The sequence below is a fragment of the Macaca nemestrina genome, chromosome 12 (assembly GCF_043159975.1).
Source record: "Macaca nemestrina isolate mMacNem1 chromosome 12, mMacNem.hap1, whole genome shotgun sequence".
Taxonomy (NCBI): domain Eukaryota; kingdom Metazoa; phylum Chordata; class Mammalia; order Primates; family Cercopithecidae; genus Macaca; species Macaca nemestrina.
Genome location: NC_092136.1, coordinates 30,187,407 through 30,212,200, shown reverse-complemented (window position 1 = coordinate 30,212,200; position 24,794 = coordinate 30,187,407). Strand labels below are relative to the sequence as shown.

Here is a 24,794-nt window from a genome sequence, read left to right as displayed (position 1 = left end):
GCCTTGTGTAAAAACCAGAAGGACTTTGTAAAATATCAGAATGAATATTTGGCCTGGAGGTTGGGAAGTGAAGCAAGGCTGGACATAGGGAAAAACTGATCAGTAGTTACTCAGGATATTATTTAGGATAAATGAAATAGGAACTTAGGGGCATCTCTCACTTTTCTACAGGTTCTTATATGGGTCAATGAAGAAATTGTGTATATCTTGCTGCCCTTGCATCAGGTTTTTTGCACTAATGGAATAAAGCCGGCCAACAAACAAAACCCTGTCCTTTCAGTCCTAGCTTTACATTTTGCCCCTGCAAACCTAAAGAGCTGAAGTCTTCTCTGGCAATAAAGGAGTTCACAACACAGTAAATACCAACACTATTCTATTTAGCAGAAGTTTGGACAAAGAGCAGAGGTGCCAGCCATGGGCCATTGCAGCAGTGCTGGAAAGTACAAGAGGGTGTTTAAAGATCATGGCTGGTGACATGCACCTTGTAGACCATGCATTGTATCCCATCCACCCTAGAAACTCATCAGGCCTTGAAGAGGACAAAGATAGTCAGAAAATTCCATTCTTGTAAGTTAGAGCATCTCTTCCTGCAATGTGATGCCCATGATAAAAAGAAACCAAGAGGAAAATGTGAAAATGAATTTGCGGGCTTACTTGTGAGTGGATGTGCATGTCTACATGCTGGCAGAGAAGAGAAGATATTTACAAACAGTTGCCGTGATTGTGTAAGTGTTGCACCAAATTTCATAAGAGTGTTCAAGGTTATTTGCCAAAGGCTGTCAAATTCCCACACTGGGTTGGCAATTAGAATTGTTGGAGAAAATTGTGTTTTTTGGGTATTCAGAGTGGGCTCTGTTGCTACAGCAGGAATGATGCAAGAGCTTGAGTGAGGCTGTAGGTTCATCCAGTCCTCTCATGGTGACTCTGGAAACATTTTTTTGTGAGCCAAATCACTACTTCTATTAGGAAGGTGAGTTTAGGTAGAGAGAACTTTTAGGAAAAAATGTATATTGGTGTCTCAAAACATCCAACTGTGAATGAACATGGCCACCTTCCAAGCTTGTTATAAGACATAAAATGAATAGAGGCTTGAATTTAATTTCTCCCAGAGGGGATGAGAAAAATCTAAACTGATAATTCATTATTGTGGGCTCCTTCAACTTAAAATGTAAATAGGTCACATTTTATAGTAGGAAGCCTCTTAAGAAGGAAACAAAGCAGAGATCATAATACGTTGGGATCACAGGGCTGGAAGGGGATTTTAATCATTTAATCCAACCCCTTCACTTTTCATATGGGAGAAAATGGGGCTTGGACACAAAATGACTTACGTAAGTCATACAGCTAAAGATGGGCAGAGTTGAAATCAAATGTTCCCTCTACCAAACCATGTTGTTTCTTATCATCTCTATGTCATTGCCTGAATTAGCTGTGTTACGCTATAAAGTTGGATATTATTTAATCAAGATTCTCTGTTATCTATTTTAAAACCAAGCCTCACACTAATTTGTGTGATGGCTTACTAAGCTGTCTGTTTGCAAAGCAGCAACAATAAGTGGAATGATAGGAAAGAAGGAGGAGGAGTAGAAAATTTGGTTTTCTTTTAGGGAAAATCATAAGCACATGTTTCATGAGCAACTGGAAACTCACTCTACACTAGGAGAACAATCTGCCCCTAGTGCCACCTGCCTGGGTTGGCACTCAGTGATCCTTCTAGGCTTAACCAGAAATTACTACAGATACTGAGACCATTTATCTTCTTTGACAACTAGACTTACAAAACTCTCACTCCAGAATTCCTTCAGGCTGTTTGCTTTAACTTAGTCTTCTTACACCTCCAGACTCTAGCATTCTTATTCAAGGAACAAGTATGATAATAACTGAAAATTTCATTTGGTCCTTTTTCTTGGCTTGGAATGAGTTCAGCTGGAGAATAAGTAAAACAAACCAGCAGCTCAGACAACTAGATAGCCGTAAGAGTTAGAGAGCAGCGAGGTGAGAAAAATCACTTCCACTAGGGTGTAACTGCTGTGCACTTTCAGTCATCAAACCAGGTGAGAGCTGATGAGACTTGTTTTTCAGGAGTCAGAACTATGGAGAATTCTCTCTGAGCATGGATATACCTACTTGAATTTATTGCTGCATTCCATGGGAAAATATTGCACCGGTGGCCGAAGCCTTGATTCTGACAAAAGTAAAACACCATAAGATAACTTTTGCTATTGAGAGCAAAGGGACGTGTAGTATTTGCAAAAACATGGCAGAATTGGGTTTCCTTTGGGGGACCCAGTAAATGAGTTTCCCAACCACTTTATTCCAAAAGGGCTTCTTGACTAGATACATTTGCAAATGACATATTTCTCCATGCACAAGTGGAAATGACCAGAGACTCTCTAATCAACAGGTCATTGGGATTCCTGGCATCACCTAGCAGGAATCTCCCCATGACTTGAATTTTTCCTAAGCCTTTCTCACATTCCATGAGTCTAAATCCAGAAGCTAGGCATTTTGGCACCCCTTCTTTCAGCTTTCATGAATATCCAGGCTGACTAGTGGTTCGAGAGGAGAAAGAAATATTTGTCTTTTACAGGGTATGGTAACTTCCACAGGCAGCAAAACCATAGGCTGTGTCTCTACACACTCAATAGGTAGTAAAAACTGAATCTGATAGCTCTGTGGTTCAGATGTCATAAGCTAGAGTCCTATGTTGAAGATCTGTGAGATCTAGATGATTGCCCTGATTTTCTGATGCTCTTTGTATGGGAAGCATGCCCTCAAAGATCTAAGGTAAAGCATTACCTTGAAAGATAAGCCATTCTTCTCACCCACTGGATTTGATTGATTGAATTTGAGTAAGTAATTAACTGATGATTCCACTTGGGTTTCTCAAAGGATAAGAATGAGAAAGAGAAGAATTAAAGTCTACTTGGTTGGTTTTCTCCTGAAATGATTCTGATTCCTAAAAAAAGTGAATGAGTCTATAACAAAATGGCATTGCCAAAGCCCTGATTTACAGACCTTACAGGATGCAGTGTGTGTATGTTTCTGGCCTGCTGTAACTGTATATAAATATAACATTTATGCATTATCAAATAGTAACAGACTATTACAAGCATTCATATACATGTTGAACCAATTAGGATAAATCTACACATATAATTGACAGGTTAAATGTATTCTATTCAGATAAAGGTTATTAGAGGTATACCTTGGATCCATTTGTTCTGTTTATGGCACATATGCTGGGCAAAGAAAATCCCAAATGGGCATGGCATGGGAGAAATAAATGAGGCTTAAAAAAAACCAAAAAAACAAACAAACAAAAAAAACAGAGGACATAGACATATGTCTACATACATTTTGGATTTTCAGGCTAGTCCTGAGTTCAAGAAATTGTTTATTTTTAATATGACTTATTGAATTTCCAGATAAGTATGATTTTCTAAGTATATTCTCATGAGACTTCCTGCAAACAGTAAGTCTAGAACCAGAAAAACTTGCTTTGTGAAGTTGTACACCTTGTTTCTTCCAAACACATTGTCTACTGATATATTTACAGGCTAATAGGATAGCTAGGAAAAAGTTGAAGACAAAACACACCAGAAAGGTTTCAGGCAGAGTTTTGAGAAGACAATCCTGTGATCACTCCTTTGAGAAACATGCCCATATATACAAATCCCAAAGTTGGCCTTCCATAGCAAAAAACAACAAGCTCCTAAACACTTTGCCTAGAGCCTCCAACTTACCATAGAAAAGCTCTTGGGAACACCACTTAAAGAAAATCCTAAACAGTTTCACAGCTAAACCCAAGAACTGTCTCCTTAACCTGCAACATTTGCTGTAAAGAATGCATTTTCTGACCAGGCGCGGTGGCTCATGCCTGTAATCCCAGCACTTTGGGAGGCCGTGGCGGGTGGACCACGAGGTCAGGAGATTGAGACCATCCTGGCTAACATGATGAAACCCATCTCTACTAAAAACACAAAAAATTAGCCAGGCGTGGTGGCATGCATCTGTAGTCCCAGCTACTTGGGAAGCTGACACAGGAGAATCGCTTGAACTAGAAAGGCAGAGGGTGCAGTGCAGTGAGCTGAGATCGTGCCACTGCACTCCAGCCTGGGCAACAGAGCGAGACTCCATCTAAAAAAAAAAAACAAAAATGAAAAGTTGCCTAATACTGTTCAGTAGTGATCCGTATCCAAAAATAACTAGGGTTTAGGAGACAAAAACAACTGGAATCTCATGTCTCTTGTATGTTTCAAAGGTATCTGATTTAGAAGAGAGAAGTCACAAGGAGTAGATAAGAAAGGCTATTTGAGGTCCATAAGCACCCTCATCTCAGAGAATTTGGGTTCTATAAACCATGACTATCTCAGCATCCCTCTGCTGGTTTCATATAATACAGCCTACTCTCACCTATAAACAAGGTTCTACATACTTCTTAGAGTCAAATGTGCTTTATTTCTCAATGATTAAAGTCCCAAGCTTACTCCCAAACCCAGCAACATTAGGAAAATACTGTGCATTATTCAATAAAAAAAGGATAGTAGAGACATTAAAAATTTTAGCTTGCATAACCAATCATTAAGAACTTGTTGGCTGCCTACTGCATGCAAGGCACTGTGCTACACCAATTATATTATTTATTCCTTAACACTTCACAGCCTTAAACAAGATTCCATCCATGAAGTTGTACAGAGCCATCCTTGGTTGCCACGTCATGGTTCAAGGCTGCCTGGACTCTGCCATAGGAATGTCACTTTTATAGGGTTTTTGCACAGATGTTTGTTTTCTGTTCCTCTCTACTGAGAAGATTGAGGAGGAAGACTGGCTCTGCTTCCAATTGTGTCCTATAACTGGTTTTATGTGCTTTGATAGAAGATTACAAAATGCTTTCTACATATTAGATAAATACCAGTATTTTTGTTTCATCAAGAGATGACATTAAAAGAGGCACAGCCAACACAAGTGTCTTCCATGTGTGAGGACAGCAAAATGTCGAGGCTTTCTAGGATGAAGACATGATGACTGAAATAATTGACAGATTAAAAATGTCTTTGTCTTTAGGAACTCAAAAAATAATATTTTGGGTTAAACAAAGCAAAACATATACCAAATAATCTCACTTGATTTTACTACACCAGGTGAAGGCAAACCAAACATAAATAAATTTGAATATTTAACTCTGGTTAAATTTTATGTTGACTGTGCTCTCTTACTTTTGTCAATGTGTACAGTGGTTATATATAAAATACTTTCTAATCAATTATCAAATTTAGAAAGAATTATGAAGCATAGTTTGAAATTTCAACCATTGTTCTCATAGATTACACAGGGTAAGGCAGAGACGTAATAGGTTCTTTAATCAACTGCCTTTAAGAGCATGGCTCCCTCTAAAACTCTCTTTGAAACATTTTACTTAAAGAGCATATGGAAAATAAATTGTCAGAATTCCCTAAGACAGGTATTTGCTTTTAATCAGCCCATGTGCAAACTCTACTAGACATTTTAAAGGGAGTTACTTCTAGAAGCTTTTAATAGAATCTCTTGTGCATAACAAGGCGAGACATGGAGAACACTTTAAGGAATAACACACTGTGTGTTTGCTCATTATCCCAAGTCCCTGGAGTATACCACACTGCTTTACTCATGTCCCCTGGGAAAAGAGCATCCAGGGAGAAAAGTGAAGCTGGCAAGAACATGTCTTCAATTCAAACTGATTCCTCCAGCAGCATCCATTCAAATAATAATACAAGTGAGAAAATTAGACGGTTATAAAGCATTATTTGGCAAAGACACAGCACCGTGCCTGTCATCACTGACTCACAAGAGCTCCTCTAAGCCTCGGCTAACAGATTAAGTAAACATAGAAATATATGCATTTTTTTCATTTTTTTCCTTTTTAAAGAAAGCTTGTTTAAATCATCATTTACCATAGGATACGCTGGGGAGTTTATTCAAGAATTTGCTGAGACTCATATCCTTATTTCTCACGTTTCCAAGGTTCTTCCTCAACACTGCAGTCGGCTGACTTTCCATTGGCTGCCAGAGTTACCTGAAAATAATTATCATCAACATCCAGCTTACAGGCCATGAACCAGAAAAAAGCCCTGTGGGTTATGTGGAGAAGCACCAAATCCAAGATTATACGACATGACTGAAATATTAGTTTTAAATGGAGTTCTTTCCAAATTGAATTTGAGCCTGTCTTGGGTTTCAACAGTGATCTGTGAATTTTAAAAATCCATATCTGCCTTGGGAGTATCAGTGTATTAAAGCTGCTTTGCAATTTGGGGAATAACTTCTACTATGTTTTTAGTGTTGCAGGGTGTCTAACTACCCAAAGATCCATCACACAATAACACAGTCCTTAAAATATAGTGCCCACGTGCTACTCCATACAACCACAGAGGAAGAAATCCAGAACTAGGTATCTAGTTCTACTCATGCATGTGAAAGATTCAGTTGCAATGACACCAGGTAGATGGCATATATGTCTAATTTTTATATCAGAAATCATGACGTTTCAGCTGTGCCAAATAAGCTATCCCAGCTTTAAAGATTAAAAAGAAAAGTAGGGAGAATTAAAAGTCTGAGATTGGTGACAATGTTTATCTAAATTACTTAAATGCAGACATTTAATAATCAGATATAATTACCATCTATATTATGCTATATTATTACCAGACCATCTATATTATGCTTCCCTGGCTCAAAGTGAACTGAACCTTTTTGCAGAATAGGAGGTTTTCCCCTCCACTTCTAAGTAGTTTTCCTAGCTTACCTTCTGTCTGTCCTCAACGTCATGTGCAAACTTAAACCCACGACTGATATTCCACATAATGGAGAGACTGGATTTATGAAAGCATTAGAATATGAAGACATGACAAACACAGCAATGTTTGAAAGAAATCTGACTTTCTTCTTACCCAAGTGGAAGTGAAATGCATGCATCATGACCACATACAACATGCTAGGAACAGAAAACCAAGTGCCCTTCAACGAATCAAGCAAAGGAAAATAAAAACCATTCATTCAATCCCCATTAGCCCCTCAATTTTTTTTTTTCAGAAAAACAGACCATGCAATTAGCAATGACAGCTCCACATGCAGTTATTCTGATTAAACTTGAAAACTATTGTGTAACTTCAAACTACTATTACCAGGCAAGAGTTTGAATACACAGACCAACGAGACATAACAATGCTTGAAATGGTTAAAGTTTTGACCAGAGCTGCAGCAAATTTGTTTCCCTTTCAGTGAACTGTCAAGAAAGACTGCCAGGGACAGACTGTCTGCCTGGAGAAAGTTGCCTGTTCACTATGATCTTGAATGTGCCTATTTGGCTCTCGGTGATGAACCACATCAATAGTGGTACAAAATTATCAATCACAGTGTGGTGCCTTTGGAAGACCAGACAGCACTTGGGGGGAAGTGTTTTTTTGTTTTTTGTTTTTTTTGTTTGTAAATACTGGGGCCTATGTTTCAAAGTATCTGGGACAGCAGCTTTTTTTTGGCATTTCCTTTCTTGGTTGGGCTAAAGAAAGCTAGGACTCCATTCCCCAATCCTCTCTGCTCCAACCACTTGGGTAATAGAAAAGAAAAAGAGGATGGCATTGGCAGCAAGTGCTGACATCTCCCATGTCAGTTTTTAAAAAGTGGGAAATAGTGAGACAGAATTAACCATAAGGAAGCTCAAAGGAATAAATAAATGTGACCCAGATATCCTCAGAAAGGTGTAAATGTATCTCCATGGCTCTGGCTGCCTCCTTCCCACATCAGCGTCAACACAGTTAACTGATTTAGAGTGAGAAAAATCAACTTGCTTTACCTAGCAAAGGCTGAGGATAAAATAGCCTTCACTGAGCTGAACCCAACCATTTCATTAAAAATGTAAACAGCTGAAACAGTTGATAAACCAATAGAGCTATTTTCATCATCTTCAAGACCTGCTCAGCTTGACCACTGGTGACCTAAAGGCTAATTAACCAATGAGTTTGCAGATGGTTGGCTGACTGACCATTTATATAGAGATTGATCCACTATCTCTATGGAATGTCCAGCAAAAACGTTATCTGAAATACAGCAAGGACTAAAGATGCTAAAAGGATACATTCAACAAATATTATTGAGACCCCTACAACATGCCAGACACTATTTTAGGTGCTGGGTCACAGTAGTATAACTAGGGACAAAGCCTTACTGCTAATTAGCTTACTTCCTACTGATATGGATAATTCACAACATTTCCTTATAGGGCTTGAAATAGTTTGCTTTTAAAAATGAAGCAAATTGGCCAGGCACAGTGGCTCACGCCTGTAATCTCAGCAGCTCGTGAGGCCGAGGCGGGTGGATCACCCGAGATAAGGAGTTACTGACCAGAGAAACCCTGTCTCTACTGAAAATACATAAAAAAAAAAAAAATCCCAGCTACTCAAGAGGTGGAGGCAGAAGAATCGCTTGAACCTGGGAGGCGGAGGTTGCGGTGAGCAGAGAGCACGCCGTTGCACTCCAGCCTGGGCAACAAGAGTGAAACTCTGTCTCAGAAACAAACAAAAAGAAGCAAATTTATCCTCATGTGCTTGATGTCCTTCAAATCCAGGAAGTCTGAAATCTAAAGACATCTCCACGTGCACACACCTTCTTTTTAAAAAAGTGTCCTACAAAATATTAAGAAGCCTCTTGAGAAACTCCAAAAGGGCCATACGCAATTAACCACTAGGATTCTTCTCAAATATAATTATGAAATTTTTAAAAAATTGTGATGTTTTGTTTTACATAACTTTTCCTCATATGGCAATAATTTGAGTTCAAGTCTTATCAACATTGTACATTCTTCTTGCTGTCCTCCAGTGCCTAATTTATGGCTTTATAGATAATAGGCATTTAGTAAATACTTGATGAATAATCAAAATATAGGATCTCACAGGAATGAGACAGGGACACTCAACTAAACCTTACAAGGCACACAACAAGTACTTAAATATAATAGAACATAAAGCCATTCACAAGATTATTGACCCTTGTTGATTCAAACTAACATTTTGACGGGGAATAATCCAGCGCATTCACTCAGATGTGGGAAACACCAGCTTTCCATGAGAATGCATCATGTCCTTTAGGCACATCTGAATTTCTAATAATTTGAATCATTTTCACTGAGTCAATTAATAAACTTGTGCAATTGCCTCTTGATGGATGGTTTCCCTCCCTAATTTGTTTCAGAGTCCTTGTTCACCCATGTATGTATCTTCCATAGAGAGGACAAGCAAAAGCCTGTGCTAGTCCACGAGAATTCTGGACCTATGTTACAATCCAGTAAAGAGAATTATTTCTGTGACATCCTTAGTTGCCCAGCAAGAGCCATAGTATGTATTTGTAATGACCCAGAAGTAATAAAGGAAGAAATTAGTGATTAAATGTGACCTTGTCAACAGAAGTCAAAAAGGTACCAGAGATCTCTGGCTGGGTTCAGCTTGTCCTCAGCTGCTGTGTGGAATCATTTTAGAAACCAACCCCCAGAGTTGATTCTGCTCACCTGCCAGGGTTTCTCCAAGTTTGCTTTACTCTGGTCATGACACTCTGACTGACAATGTCAAATTAGTTACAATGAAGGCTAGACAGAGCCCATCAAGCTTGAAGAATTAGCACCCAACAGCTTGGAGGAGAGCCCAGAACATCCATGCTGCATGGCGCAGCCAGGCAGTGTCTGAGATGTAGTGTTTTTAAAAAGACATTTCTGGATAATTGTCCTGAAGGATACCTGTTCTCTACTTGAAATTGTTTACCCACTTTTGGAGCAAGGTACTCTCAGGTCAAAATTCACCTTTCCCACAAAAATAATTAAGAAAAAGATAGTTGTGTAAAGTTCTGTGGGCACATTTTTGACCAATATGTGATATATAGCAAGGACAATACTTGTGATAGGTACATCAGCTTGGGATTTCTCTTGATGCTTCAATTGAGGAATCAAATATTTGAAAGTCAGAAAAGCTCTAGTAACCACAAATTCTTGGGCAAAATATTCAAGATAACTGGTCAAATTAGTCAAGTGGGGCAGATGGGGGAATCCAATGGTTGTTTCATGTCACATGGACAAAATAAGCAACTGATTGACTCTTTCTCTGTCAGACTTGTTGATTTCCTGCCACGTTAGACACAGAATTAGATGATCTGGGACTCACAGAAGCTTGGGTTACATGATTCTTTAGGAAAATAAATGTGACAATAATACATGCAGGGCTTTATGGTTTGTTTTTTTTTTTTTTCTTAAGAAATCGAGCATGCACTACTATATACAGGTCTCGATATCCATGAATGGGAAATGTACCTTGCACTCATCTACTATGACAGAGTTGTGTGCAGCATAGACACATTGATTAGAGTTGCTTTCCCTATGGTTCTTCATGTCATCATAAATGGATTGAGTCTTGGTCATTTCAATATCTTCATGCACTCGATGCTGGGAGTCAATGGTATCCAGCTCTGACTTGGAGAGGTGATAGACTATCCCAGCCCCAAAAGAGTCACCCACAACATTGACTGAAGTTCTCATCCTGTCCCTGAGAACAAAGAACAGAAAAGGTTCAGTGAGGAAGCAGTATTATGTGGTGGTTGAGAGGTCAAGGTCTAGAGTCAGAGAGACGTAGGGTTGAGTTCTGGCTCTACCTTTTCCCTCTGCTTGATTTGGGGCAAGTTACTTAACCTTCATGAGCCTTGACTTCCTTGTTTGTCAGTTGGAGATGATGCTTATACTTCTCTCATAGACTGTGTGAAAATTCAGTGAGATATTATACGTAAAGGGCTTGGTAAAATGTCTGGCAAATGGTAAACACCAATAACCAGTAGCAAAGGAAAAGGAGGAGGAGGAGGAGGAAAGAAAGGATTAAAGAAAAATAATGTGTCTAAATCAGAATTAGTACACAGGCTCCAGACACACCTAGCTGAGTGCAGCAACCACTCCTGATTTAAACTGTTCTGTTTTTGAAGACTCTACACTATTTCTGCTTATGTTACTTATTAGTTTTACTGGAAAAACTAACCATCTGTGAACTTTCTCATAGTAGAAAAGTCACTGTTTTTGTAAGAATGGGAACTAAGCCTTCCTTTCTCCCTGCACCCACTTCCCTCACACACAGACACAGCTGTTAGATAAGAAATCCAGCCATAATTTTCTCATTGACCAATATGTGTTATAACTGACTACTCGTCCTGAAAAAAACAAAATACTTTATCTTGCTCTATTAACCTAAAAAAAAATTAAATCTCCCAGAGTGTTTCTGGAATCAGGAAATATTAAGAAAATCCTTCTCCAAATCTTGTGTTGCAAGTTTTAACTTGAAAAAAGGATGGTTGATAACTCTCTCTCTCTCAGAAATTCAGTGCCAGGAAAGCTAATTAAATTCTTAAGAGTAATTCCAGCACTTTGGGAGGCCGAGACGGGCGGATCACGAGGTCAGGAGATCAAGACCATCCTGGCTAACACAGTGAAACCCCGTCTCTACTAAAAAATACAAAAAACTAGCCAGGCGAGGTGGCGGGCGCCTATAGTCCCAGCTACTCGGGAGGCTGAGGCAGGAGAATGGTGTGAACCCGGGAGGCGGAGCTTGCAGTGACCTGAGATCCGGCCACCGCACTCCAGCCTGGGTGACAGAGCGAGACTCCGTCTCAAAAAAAAAAAAAAAAAGAGTAAGTTTTCTCCTCTCATCCATAAGTTCAAGTCAAATCAGTGTGAAGAATCCTTTTGGCCATGTTTACCAGATATTCAAAGTCTTAAAAGGATGCTGAAAAACTACAAAAAATGTTTTAAAAAAATTAAAATGAAGGAGTTTACATAAAGATGCTGCTGAGACAGTCTTAGTCCAGGACATTGTAGCTTTCAATTCAAATAATATTAGTTCCAGGCAAAGCGGAAACTTTAACTTGTTCTTGGAACAAACTCTAAATAAATTCTAGTTGCTATTATTAAATCTATTTCTTATTAGAGAATAATAAGGAAGCTGCACTAGGAAGAATCAGGCCTGGCTCCCTTGCAAGGCCAGTTGTTTGCAAAGTATAAGCTGGTCGTCTTTCTGATTTCAACTAAGAAGAAAATGTGGGGGAAAATTGTGATCAAAGCTGGAGTTTAACTCTTGTGGGCCTCTCTCCATCTGAGAATGCTCTTGCGCCTCTTCTGCTTTGGAGAATCCGCCTCAGGGTGATCATGTCTACATCTGAACGAAGACTGGGTCTTGAGGTCATCCACAAAATCAGGCACTTGGAATACGTGGCTAAGAAGTCCCAGTGTATGGGTTTTAGGAAGGAATACATGACAGTAGTTAAGAAAAAGCACAGACTTTAGAGGCAGCCTGATTTGGATTTGAATGCCAATTTGTCCCTTGCCTGTGTGACAACCCTGATCATACTTGACATTTGAGAGCCTTAGTTGCCTCATTCATAAAATGAATATAATAAAAATCTCCAATACATAAGGTTGTGGTGAAGATTAAATAAGATAACAAAGTGCTTACATGCTTCCGGACATTTAATAGGAACTCAAAAAAATATTTAATCTATGATGTATAATTCTAATATTATTATAAATTGTATCAAGTCAATTCAAATATATTTGTGGCAACTTCTAGGTAGCTCATCCAAATATGGCTAGTTAAGTTACTATCACCCCCTGAAAACATTAACCCTATTTATAGCACAATTTCTATGGCAACACTCCCAACTAACTAGCTGACCTATTTGTCCATTATATGGTTGTGGTCTACTTTGGAGCTACTCCACTATACTTTCAGTCCCTCCTGGAATGTATCCTGAGTCATATATCTGTGAAAGGAAAGTAAAAACTCCAGCCCCCAATTTACTATGTCAAATGGAAAAAAAAAAAAAAAGAAAAAGCCGAAAGTTGAATCATGCAAGAAACTGCCTTTCCTTCTGTTCCTAAGCAGATAGCTAATAGTTAAATATCTCCACAGGTAGCTACTCTATGTTCACCTTATCTTATGTAAAGTGCCAATTTACTGAGCATAAGACAAATACCTAATTATCTATTCCCCTACCAGCTTCTTTTCCCTGGCAACATGTGGATTCAGTAAAGTGACCAGACTCTCCCTCTTTTCCCTCCAGACTGCATTTCCCTTTTAAATATGGAAGCCCTCAAAATCATCTTTGGAGAAAAGTACCGGCTACAGACTGTTACTGTGATTCCATGGTTTTTTCTTCTGGGCATGTCTTTAACCTTGGAAAAATAAGCTTCTAAATTGATTGAGACCTGACTCAGATACTTTTTAGTTTACATATCCAATACCTTTGACCAATTGCAAAATTTCAAAGAATGCTAAAGTCTTCCAGAGCAATACTCTGAGTACCCACTGATCTCATAGCCCAGAATAATTTGCATTATTGGCAAAGAAAGAGACCAAAGGTAACGATGGTGGTGGTGGTGATAATGATGAGGACAATTAAATTTATATCACACTTACTATGTGTAAGAATATTCTTTATAGGCTGGGCATGGTGGCTCACGCCTGTAATCGCAGCACTTTGGGAGGCCGAGGCGGGTGGATCACCTGAGATCAGGCATTTGAGATAAGCCTGGTTAACAATACAGTACTAAAAGTACAAAATTAGCCGGGCATGATGGTGTGTGCCTATAATCCCAGATACTCGGGAGGCTAAGATGGGAGAATTGCTTGAACCTGGGAGGCAGAGGTTGCAGTGAGCCGAGATGATGCCACTGCACTCCAGCCTGTGCAAGAGTGAGACTCTGCCTCAAGAAATTAAAAAAAAAAAAAAGAATATACTTTATAGATACTACCTTATTTAACCCTCACTATAACTCTGAAGAGGGATTATTATTCATATTTACTAGATGACAGAACTAAGGCCTGGAGAGATTAGTGGCTTCCCAAAGTCTCACATCCTAGTTAAGTCATAAAGCAAGTGTGAACACAGGCAGTACTACTCCAGAATCCAGCATCTGCCACATGTTGAGAAGCACCCTGGACCACACAGCCCTGGTTTTGAATCTAGCTCAGCCACTTACTAACTGTGCAATCTGGATGACTTACTGCTGTGATCTGAATGTTTGCATCCCCCCCAAATTCATATGAAGAAACCTAATCTCCAAGGTGATTGTATTTGGAGACGGGACCATTGGGAGGTGATGAGGTCACATGGGTGAAGCCTTCATGAATGGGATTGGTGGCCTCAGAAAAGGGGCCCAACAGAGACTCGTTGGCCTTTCTACCATGTGAGGCTAGAGTGAAAAGATAGCTGTCTATGAGGAAGCAGACCCTCACCAGACAAAGAATCTGCCAGTGCCTTGATCTTGAACTTCCAAGCCTCCACAGAACTGTAAGAAATAAATTTTTGTTGTTTATAAGCCACCTGGTATATAGTATTTTGTTACACAGTCTGAATGGACTAAGACACTTGCTCAACCATAATTTTTCTCAGGTAGCCAAAATAACTATTAATACTTTATAGAATTTGAGGAAGACAAATTCAGTTCCTAGCCCATAGTTGACACTCATTATGTGCTGGGTCCTACCCTTTTTGGGGATAACTCCACTCACATACCATGTTTTGAACAAAAACACAAAATACTATGCTAAAGGGTTAACGACTTTTCCAGTTTAACAAATCCATTTCCACTCAAGTGGTTGACATAAGTTTACAAACGACTGCTTCTTCAACCCTTGACACCAAATCCTTGCTCTCCAGAAGCAGCCACTGAAGTAGCCAAGTTTTTGGAATAGGATTTCTGAGTAAGTTTTCCCCATATTTTTTCTTTTTACCACCACATCTCTTCCATGCCATCAGATCTCCCTGCATCTGAAAAAGAACTCTGGCCAATGAAATAGCCATTAGGACAGGAATGGATGCAAGACAGAGTTGTACAGGATAAAAGCAGACTGGCTGAATGCAGTGGCTCATGCCTGTAATCCCAGCACTTTGGGAGGCAGAGGTGGGTGGATTACTTGAGGTCACGAGTGCAAGACCAGCCCAGTCTCTACTAAACCCAGTCTGTACTAAAAATACAAAAATTAGCCAGGCGTGGTGGTACATGCCTGTAATCCCAGCTACTTGGGAGGCTGAGGCAGGAGAATCGTTTCGGCCTGGGAGGCGGAGGCTGCAGTGAGTCAAGATTGTGCCACTGTACTCCAGCCTGGGCAACAGAGCAAGACTCTGTCTCAAAAATGAATGAATGAATGAATGAATTTTTTAAAAACAATAAAAGCAGATTGATGCTTTTATTCTTTTGATGGAAAATCAAGATGCAAAGGACCCTGGACCTTGGGTGAGAACACTAACCCAGGTCTTCTGGTTCCCACTTGAGGAAATCACTTTTCACCTGAGCATGAAATAGGGAATGAGGCTAATACCAGCCTCACAGGAGGTTGTATTAAGTGGAATAAGAAAAATACTAGACATGCTTTAAGTACTCATTGTAGGTTACAGGCATACATGAGCATGAAAATGTTCCTTTTCTTACACCTGTTAATAGCCAAGTAGAAAGAAGAAGAAAACATCAACTCTAATACTTTGAGTTCTTTGTTAGTGAATTTATTTATTCAACAGATGTTTAATAAGCTTCTTAGAGTGTGTAAGGGCACTATGCCAATTGCCCAGGCAGCAAAAATCCTTCCTAAACTCCCTTTTCCCCAAGAACCCATGTACTGTTTATTTGTCTATCTCCTCCAGTAGAGTGAGATAAATGTTCAAAAAGAAATGAGTACAGAGTGCTACAGGGTCATATAGGTAGAACACTATCACACTTGCGTCATAATAAAAGCTTTAAGTAGAAATATCTTGAGTTGGCCCTAAGGATAAGTCCAAGAAAATGAGCTAGAGAGAGGAAAGAAATAATATGCAGGAAATCTAAGAGGTAGGAACACTTAGATGAATTCAGGATGGCTAACAAGTATAGTGAGAGACGGAGAAAATAAGAATTAACCAAATCATGTATCAGTCAAGTTCAGGGGTTAGTCTTTATCAGTCAAGTTCAGGGGTTAGTCTTTATCCCAAGTGTAATGAAGTACCATTGAAAGAAAAGATCATGTTTGTTCCATTGTGAAGAACAAACTAAAAAAAAGATAAACCTGAAAGAGTGAAATCCAGTTAGTGAGGATATGGTGGATTTGGAAAAAGATGGATTTGAGCAAGACTCAGGAGACAGAATTACAGGACTTGAAGACTGGTTATAGGGAATAAAAAAGAGTCAAAGATTCCTCTCAGGTTTCTGGTTTGGGCAACCAGTAGACAATGTAAGCACATGTAGGGAGTATGATGAGTTGGAGTGGAAAAGATTCTGGCTTTGGTTTGGACACGTTGAGGGTGAAGCATATGACTCAGTTATGAGCAGATGCCCCACAGATGGCTGATAATATGGACTGACGGTCAGGAGACACATCTGAGATGCAGGTGATAATAGGATTCATCACATAGAGATGGCTGAGGATGCCAGAGAGGTGCTTAGTTAATCCTTGGAGAGAATGCAGAGTGAAAAAAGCAGACAGTCTAGGCTGGAACACTAAGGTCAACCAACATTTAATGAATGGGAAAGATAAGAGCCTGCAAAAGTGAAAGGAAACTAGAAGAGTTTGGTATTTCATAAGTAAATGGAAGTATGCTTCCAAAATAAGGGTGTGGCAAACAATGCTAATTATTATCTAGGGATCAGGTGAGATGAGGGTAAGAAGGTTCTTTGGGAGGCTGAGGTGGGCGGATCATAAGGTCAGGTGTTTGAGACCAGCCTGGCTAGCATGGCGAAACCCCGTCTCTACTAAAAATGCAGAAAATTAGCCGGGCATGATGGCGTGCACCTGTAATCCCAGATGCTCTGGAGGCTAAGGCGGGAGAATCGCTTGCGCCCAGGAGATGAAGGTTGCAGTGAGCTGCGATAGCACTACTGCACTCCAGCCTGGGCAACAGAGCAAGACTCCGTCAAAAAAAATAAATAAATAAAGATAAAAAAGTTATTTTGGTTTTAACAACAAAGAGGTAACTATTGGCCTGGCAAGGGCAGTTTCAATACAGAGGTAGTGATAGAAGCCAGCTTACTACAGGTGAAAAATTGAATGTGAGGTGAAGAAATGGAGACATTATGTATAATCAGCTTATTCAAGATGATTGATAAGAAAGGAAGGAGAGGAAATGGCAGATGGAAATGGAAAGGAGATCAAATTTTTATTTTAAGAGGTAGAATATTTGAACATGTTTAAATCAAAAAGAGAAGACGTTGGTGGAGAAGAAGTAACTGAAGACACAGAGAAGGGGGAATAATTGATGAAGTTAGGTTCCTAGAGAGATCAGAGAGGATGGAAGTCCAGAGTGCAGATAAGGGCCATTTCCTTTGGTGGAGGGACTGTATTCCATCAATACAGAAGGGAAGGAGTAAAAGGCAAGGTTATGAAGATAGGTTTCTAAGTGAGAAGGCAGGACATTAAAGGGGTTCTGTTAAACAGAAAGCTATTAATTTGGATTAAACTAGAATACAGAACCCTCTCATGCCAGGTTTCTCTGCCACAAGGCATTCTGGGAAGATTCCCAGGATGCCCAGCCAGGAGGTAGGTCATGGCTGCTCTACCTGGGTCTTCCTTTCTGAAAATGCTGCAAGGCAGAACACCCTTGAAGCTGCCAGGGGAATGTCTGACCAACTCTGGGGAAGTTTAACTCAGGCCCAAAGCAGGACATGGGAGTTTGCGGTTCATGTGTGGAAAGTTTCTCCACAGGCAAAGAGTTTCATTTTCTCTCACAATCATCCCTGACCACTCAGGAAACCCTGTCTTTCGTGTTGACCTCAGGAGCTTTAAGACTTGGTAAAAAACAACCTTTAGAGTGTGTGACGCCATCTTTGGGTCTAGAGGCTGTGTGTCAGGACTGAAAGAAGGGGATGAAGATGAAAGCTGATCTTGCATTTCATGGATTTCCTTTTTTTTTTTTTTTTTTTTTTTTTTTGAGATGAAGTCTCACTCTGTATCGCAGGTTGGAGTGCAGTGGCGTGATCTTGGCTCACTGCCACCACACCTCCTGCATCCTGGTTCAAGTAATTCTCCCGCCTTAGCCTCTCGAGTAGCTGGGATTATAGGCATGCGCCACAATGCCCAGCTAATTTTTGTATTTTTAGTGGAGACAGGGTTTCACCATGTTGGCCAGGCTGGTCTTGAACTCCTGACCACGTGATCCGCCCACCTCAGCCTCTCAAAGTGCTGGGATTACAGACGTGAGCCACTGCGCCTGGCCCATTTCGTGGGTTTTCTACAGATGACACAGCTATGCTTTAGAGGTCACCAGGAACCAAAAATGAGAGAGGGGCTTGACTGAGTTATTTCACACTGAGTCACTGGGTCTGGTTCACTAGAAGAAAAACAAGTACCAAGGTACTCTGTCTCATCTTCATCTCTCAGTTTATATCCTCTAGCAGGGAAATGTGAAATTGTCTGGAACTCCTGGTTCACAGAGAAGAACAGGGCTGAGGGAGCTGGGTCACCCACAATTCATCTGGTGTCTTGCATTGGATTGAACCATATGAAATTGCCATTTATTTCAATATAAAAAGGTCAAATATTGGCAATTTCATATGGTTCAACTTAATATTGATAGAAACAAAACATAGTGCCTGCCTCTCAGGATGCATGGTGTCAAGGGACTGTCTTTAGGGGCAGGGTGTGGCAGAGGGGTCACTTGAGGCCCCAAACCTGAGGAAGGCTGGCACAGCTCTGGGCATTGAAGGGCTAAAGTCACATGGGGTTAGGGAAGAAAACGAGATCCATGTAAGCATTGGCTAAGAGCGTGAAGTCCGGATTCCAGCCTAGATAACAATCCCAGCTCCAACAGAAAAGATTTCTTAGCCTGTCCTGCTCAGTTTTCTCATTCATAACATATGGAGAGTCATACTCACCTGCAATCATGTTGAGAAGATAATAACTGCTAACATGTATTGAGTGCTTGTCAACCAAGAGGTCCTCCACCAAGGCTCTTTTATATAAAAGGCTTACAGGACCCAGAAGAAGCTTCTCCTTATATTACCATTTTTAGTCCAAGTGAAAACAGGATCAGAGCATTCTCTCTTTTATTCCTCCACTACATCTTATCCATTTCTTTTTGCACCTAGCATGCTCCATTGGGATTTCTTGACACATTACTAGACTATAAGCTCCTGAGGACTAAGACTATGTTTCATTTACTTATGGCATGGGCTGGGCAGGGGAGAATGGGGAGGCTGGTATGCGGAAGGGGCAGGACCAGGATGGATTGTGAGTTTAAGACTTGAAAGCAGATTAGCTCTAGAGACACAATTGGTTTTTGTTTAGTAAAATATCTAGTTGGATATTTTGGTGGTAAAAAGTCAGAGTGCAGGCCATGATCTAGAAGGATGAGGAAAGAGGCACAGAGAGCTCAGATTACTTTACAGATGAAAAGGAGAGAGGTGTCCAGAGAGCCGGGGAAAGATTCAAAGATGGAGAACAAGGAGGCCCAGGGGGAAATTCCCAGGAGTGGGGAATACTAAAAGATTTTTTTAAAAAGGAGATGCCTAACATTACATTTTTATTTTATTTCTGTCCTACCTGAAATTATTAACAGTGAAATAACACTTGAGATTCAACAGTAGGCGAAGGGGAGATGACTTCTTTTTCATTTTATTACTCTTTTAAACTTTGTCCTTCCCTTTTCTATGAACACGCATTTATTTTGTGATATATTAAAAATGATTTTGCTGCACAGAACTATAGCCCTGCCCCATCCTGCCTTGATCTGCAATTACGCTGCCTCAAGTCAGAGACACTTTGGCGAGAGAGGAAAGGACTTAGTGGAAAAGGGGCCACATTCCTTGGTGACGTTGATGTAGACTGGAGATAAGGTGTAAAAAAGAGAATTCAGTGGAAGTGGGAAATCAAAGCAAAAGACTAAGACAGACATAAGCCCCTAAAATCTTCAAAGAAAAGATTAATGTAGGAATTAGTTTTGTTTTCCACCAGCCATGAGTGGAGGGTAAGTCAGTCAGTTAAGTGTGTGTGTGTGTGTGTGTGTGTGTGTGCGCGCATACATGTGTGTGTCTTAAATTTTTAAAACAGCAGAACTCAGATGAGCACGCTGGAACACCCAAGGCTATCTAGATCATCTAGGTTTGAACCCCAATTCAGCCAGTTAATATCCACTAAATTGGGATAAGTTACTTCTCTCTGAACCTGTTTTCTCAACCGTAAGACAGTGATAATACTATTAGCTGCTTCATAATCTGCTGTGACTTTTAAACGAGCCCATGTAAAGTGCTTAGAACAATGTCTAACACTTAAGGGACACTCACTAAGTATTAGCTATTTGCATCCTGCATCCTTTCAATCTATTTTTCTGAATGGATGCATGAACTGTCAACTGTTACTCAAAAAAAAAGTAGAGGTGCTCATATACCCACAATCAGAAACTCCTGTTTTCCTTCCCTGTCTCTAGTTCATTGCTTCTGGAAGGGAGTCCCTGGAGATTGCACCAACGGAATCACCTGGGAACTTGTTAGAAATGCCAGTTCTCCAGCCCCACCTCAGATAAATCTCTGGGAGATTTTGGTGCATGCTCAAGTTTGAGAACGAATGCTCTATTCTCTCCAGAGAGGAATGCCAATGGGAGGAGCTTCAGAGCACTCCTGGAGGGTGGAGGCTCTTTGAGGTCTTCCTTCTAAGTGCCATCTCAACTATATTCCCCCATTAGCACATGTGAGCCCAGAAAAGATCTCACCAGCAGAGTCTTACGTGAGAATTGGGCCACAGGTCCGCTTGGATTTCACTTTATTTTGATTTTCCTTTTCCTACCTGTAGCCAGACCCAGTTATTTATTACCTCTTCCTGGTATTGGCTCCCATTTATCACTCCATCCTGTCTCTGTCAGAGACATTGGGGTGTCAGCAAGGTCTCTTATAAATATCTGCCAAGGGCTCCTGACACAAAGAGCTTCTTGGACCCAGGGAAAGCTTCTAGTTTTAAACAGTCCCACCCATCCGGTGCTCTGGGACTCGGCATTTTTCAGGACTCCAGAATCTTGGTTTTCACCATGACATTTACAGAGCAGCTAAGCCTGCCTGTTGAAAACCATCCAGGGCTTAAAGGGCAGTAGCGAGGCTGGCTGGTCTCCAGCAGTTGGCAAACACTGTGACACATTAAATGTCACTGTAGGCTTTGTTTGGTTTTAAATGGAAAAATTGCTAGAGTTATGAAAGCTTACAAACCTTGGATAAAGCAAAAAAAAAAATTCCCCCTTTTCTTCTTGTCTGCTTTTCCTCCACAGGCTACTTATCTAGGGAATGGCCAGTTGCACCCCATCTCATCTTAGCCCCCACCACCACTTACACACTAATGAGCACCCAACAGTCACAGAGCCCATAACCAAGAGCTAGTTTCCGGAACTCCTCTTGCTGGTGAGAAAGAATGTGCCACCATTACTAATTCAAAGCAGATCCGACCTAGCTACAAACAGCTACACACATTTTCCCAGGATCCTCTACCCTTCCTTTTTCTTTTCCTCTTAAAAGGAATGCTCATGTTTATTTGTATACAAATATTCATCCCCAGCAGAATTCTACTCTAGGTCTTAAAACTAGAAGGGCACTCAAAGGCATTGAACCTAGACTCTTGCTTCCAGCCTGATAGGTTATTGCTCCATTTTACACATAATGTAGCTGAGGCTCAGAAAGTCACTTGCCCAAGGTCCTGTGGATAGTAAGTGCAGAGCTCTCAGACCCAGGGCTCCTGCCTCTTAGACTCTCTTTCCCTTCATCACACTCCTCCCTCCATTTGAGATCAGAGCCCTAGAACTAGATAACAGCTCTTCATTTGCCCCTTTCTTCCCACCTCCAGCCAAGGATAGAGTTTTCTCTTACTTGATTTCATCAATATAGTTAATCCAAATGTATCATCCTTTTTTTTTTTTTTTTTTTTTTTTTTTTAAATTCAGCCAACTCCCTCCTGCTGACACACTTCAGCCCTGGAGTTAGGACGCTCTGCTTTCCTTTGCAAGTGTAAGCATGTGAGCACATGCGTGGGGCGATCTGGGAGGACCTGGCCCTCCTATTTCATTTGCTAACATTTAGGTCAGAAGTAGGCAGGGTTTTGAATGTTTCATGAAGTGACTCACATCCAACAGGCTTGAGAACAAATGACTGCCAAGAAGGAACAGGGCCCACAATGGCAGACCCACTGGGGGTGGACGACTTGAATTCTAAGAGTGGTTAAGACCTTGATTGTACCCCATTTGTCCTCATTGAGTCTATTTGTTATTTTCATGCTGTGAGAAGAAAAAAATAGGTCAAAAATATTTCTCTGGTTAGCATGCAGATTCAGGTGTGTCTTAGTCTGTGCTGCTATAACAAAATACTTGAGATTGGGTAATTTATGAAGAACAGAAATTTATTTCCTCAGAGTTCTGGAGGTTGGTTCCCAACCTCCAAGATCAAGACACTGGCATCTGTCAAGGGCCTTCTTTCTGCATGATGACACAGCAGAAGGCAGAAAGGCAAAGAGAGAGCAAGAAGGGGCTGAACTTGCCCTTTTATAATGCACCAACCCCACTCATGGGTGAAGCCTTCATGACGTAATCACCTTTTAAAGGTCCTACCTCTTAATATTACTACAATGGCAATTAAATGTCAACATGAGTTTTGGACTGGACAAATATTCAAACCATAGCCCAATAGGAGGCCCTAATAAATGTGTCTTCTCCAACTTTCCCAACTCTGGGCCTCTCTGCTCCTCCTCCCCATTGCTAGAACTGCTTAGTACAAATTAGGAGGCTGTGTAGAGTTGGGTGAAGTGCCCTGACCTGGCTATACAAGCTCTGCTGTGCATCAGGTAAAACACTCAACTCTTCTGATTCCCAGTTTTCTCATCTGGAAATACATCATAGGGCACCTTAATGATTAAATGGGGACAGATGTAAAGATATTGCAGTACCCACCAAATATCAGCCCCTTTTCCTCATTCCTGATCATATTAGTGCATTTTTTCCACTCAAAGGCATTTGTATTATAATGGGGGCAGCCTCTACAATAATATTTTTTAAAAAGATGAATCTCTAATGGTGGTTTAAAGCCTTGGAAATAAGCCCAAGAAAAAAGCGAGGTGATATTGTTGCAGCAGGCAAGGGACCCTCAATGACAACACGCATTGAAAAGACTTGACAGGCAAAGAGTCAAGGGTTTAAGTCAGCAACAAGTCACAGGGAAAGCCAGCAGAACTTAAATGGCTTCCTTCATCTTTCTTCTCATGTGGGAGGACCCTAATTATCACACAGCAACTATGTGGTTAAGAGTAGCACATATTTATTGAGCTCCTACTATGTGCTCTGTCTCTAGACCACTGCCAATGTCTTCATTTCCCCTTGGTCCCCCTTCCATCCAACAGCCTACCCCATTCCTTTGTATCCTTCATCCCCTTCTCTCACAATCCTTCCCACCCATACACCACCATTGACTCTCAGCTGCCTTGTCTGAACAGATGTCATGAGAAAGGCTGTCCCTTGGGGCCAACATAGGACACAGAGAACAACCAAGCTGGCAGGTAAGGATGCCACTACCACCACCTGAGAGACTGGCAGAGACAGAGATGAGGCTATTCTGTTTGCTCTTCACCTTCTGCTAAAGGTATTTCCTGAGCGTTTTCTGATGATGAAGGAGCCAGTCAAGAAGATCCATGGCCTTCCTTGCAGTCCTCCTAAGTTGAACTGATTCTGTTCAGGGAGCCACTTCTTACTTCTGCTTTTGTTTTGTTTTGTTTTGTTTTGTTTTGTTTTGTTTTGTTTTGTTTTTTTCAGATGGAATTTCACTCTTGTTGCCCAGGCTGGAGTGCAATGGCACTATCTCAGCTCACTGCAACCTCCACCTCCCAGATTCAAGCGATTCTCCAGCCTTAGCCTCCCGAGCAGGTGGGATTACAGGCATATGCCACCACACCCGGCTAATTATTTTGCATTTTTGGTAGAGACGGGGTTTCTCCATGTTGATCAGGCTGGCCTTGAACTCCCGAACTCAGGTGATCTGCCCGCCTAGGCTTCCCAAAGTGCTGGGCACTTCTTACTTCTAACCTAAGTCCTGTTGTCTGCACCAACAGCAGGCACATCTTATGGAGAGTTTGGGCTTCTTTTTAGCCTTCCCAGATGTCCTTCCTCCCTTCAGCCACTTGCATTTTCCTCTCTTTGGAAGGGTGGGGGTAGGAAGGAGGAACAAACTCAAGTCCACAAAATGTGGTTTCTGAGGCCGGGCACAATGGCTCATGCCTGTAATCCCAGCATTGTGGGAGGCCAAGGTGGGCCGATCACTTGAGGTCAGGAGTTTGAGTCCAGCCTGGCCAACATAGTAAAACCCTGTCTCTACAAAATACAAAAATCAGCCGGGTGTGGTGGCACATGCCTGCGGTCCCAGCTACTTAGGAGGCTAAGGCAGGAGAATTGCTTGAACTCAGGAGGCAGAGGTTGCAGTGAGCCGAGATTGTACCACTGCACTCCATCCTGGGCAACAGAGCAAGACTCCATCTGAAAAAAAAAAAAAAATGTGGTTTCCGGCTCTTAAAATCAATGCCAATAAATGTCAGAAAATTTGCTACTGGCAAGTGAGGCAGTTTGAAAAATAAGTGTGGGCACTTTGGCCTTGGGCCTCTGGGCCAGCACTTGTCACTCTGTGCCTCTGACATTGAAGACTGACATTGCCGGAGGCCCTATCATATAACTCCAATTCTGGACAGGAGGCATCAGTGTATATCTCATAGAACGTCAAAGCCCAAGTGGGCACTTAGAAGGGATCCATTGCAACCCCCTTA

General features: G+C 41.0%; 1 protein-coding gene across 3 annotated transcripts in view; it reads right to left on the bottom strand.

Annotated features, from left to right (window-relative positions):
• Positions 1 to 205: 205 nt before the first annotated feature.
• Positions 206 to 24,794, bottom strand: part of LOC105471559 (solute carrier family 1 member 2) — a 169,564-nt gene continuing 144,975 nt past the window's right edge. For all 3 annotated transcript variants that reach the window (XM_071074880.1, XM_011724095.3, XM_011724096.3), the window contains exons 10-11: positions 10,331 to 10,562; positions 206 to 6,055 (exon numbers count right to left, since the gene is read on the bottom strand). In XM_071074880.1, coding sequence (XP_070930981.1) covers positions 5,984 to 6,055; positions 10,331 to 10,562 — 304 coding nt within the window. In that variant the 3' untranslated portion in view covers positions 206 to 5,983. The remainder of the gene's footprint in view (positions 6,056 to 10,330; positions 10,563 to 24,794) is intronic.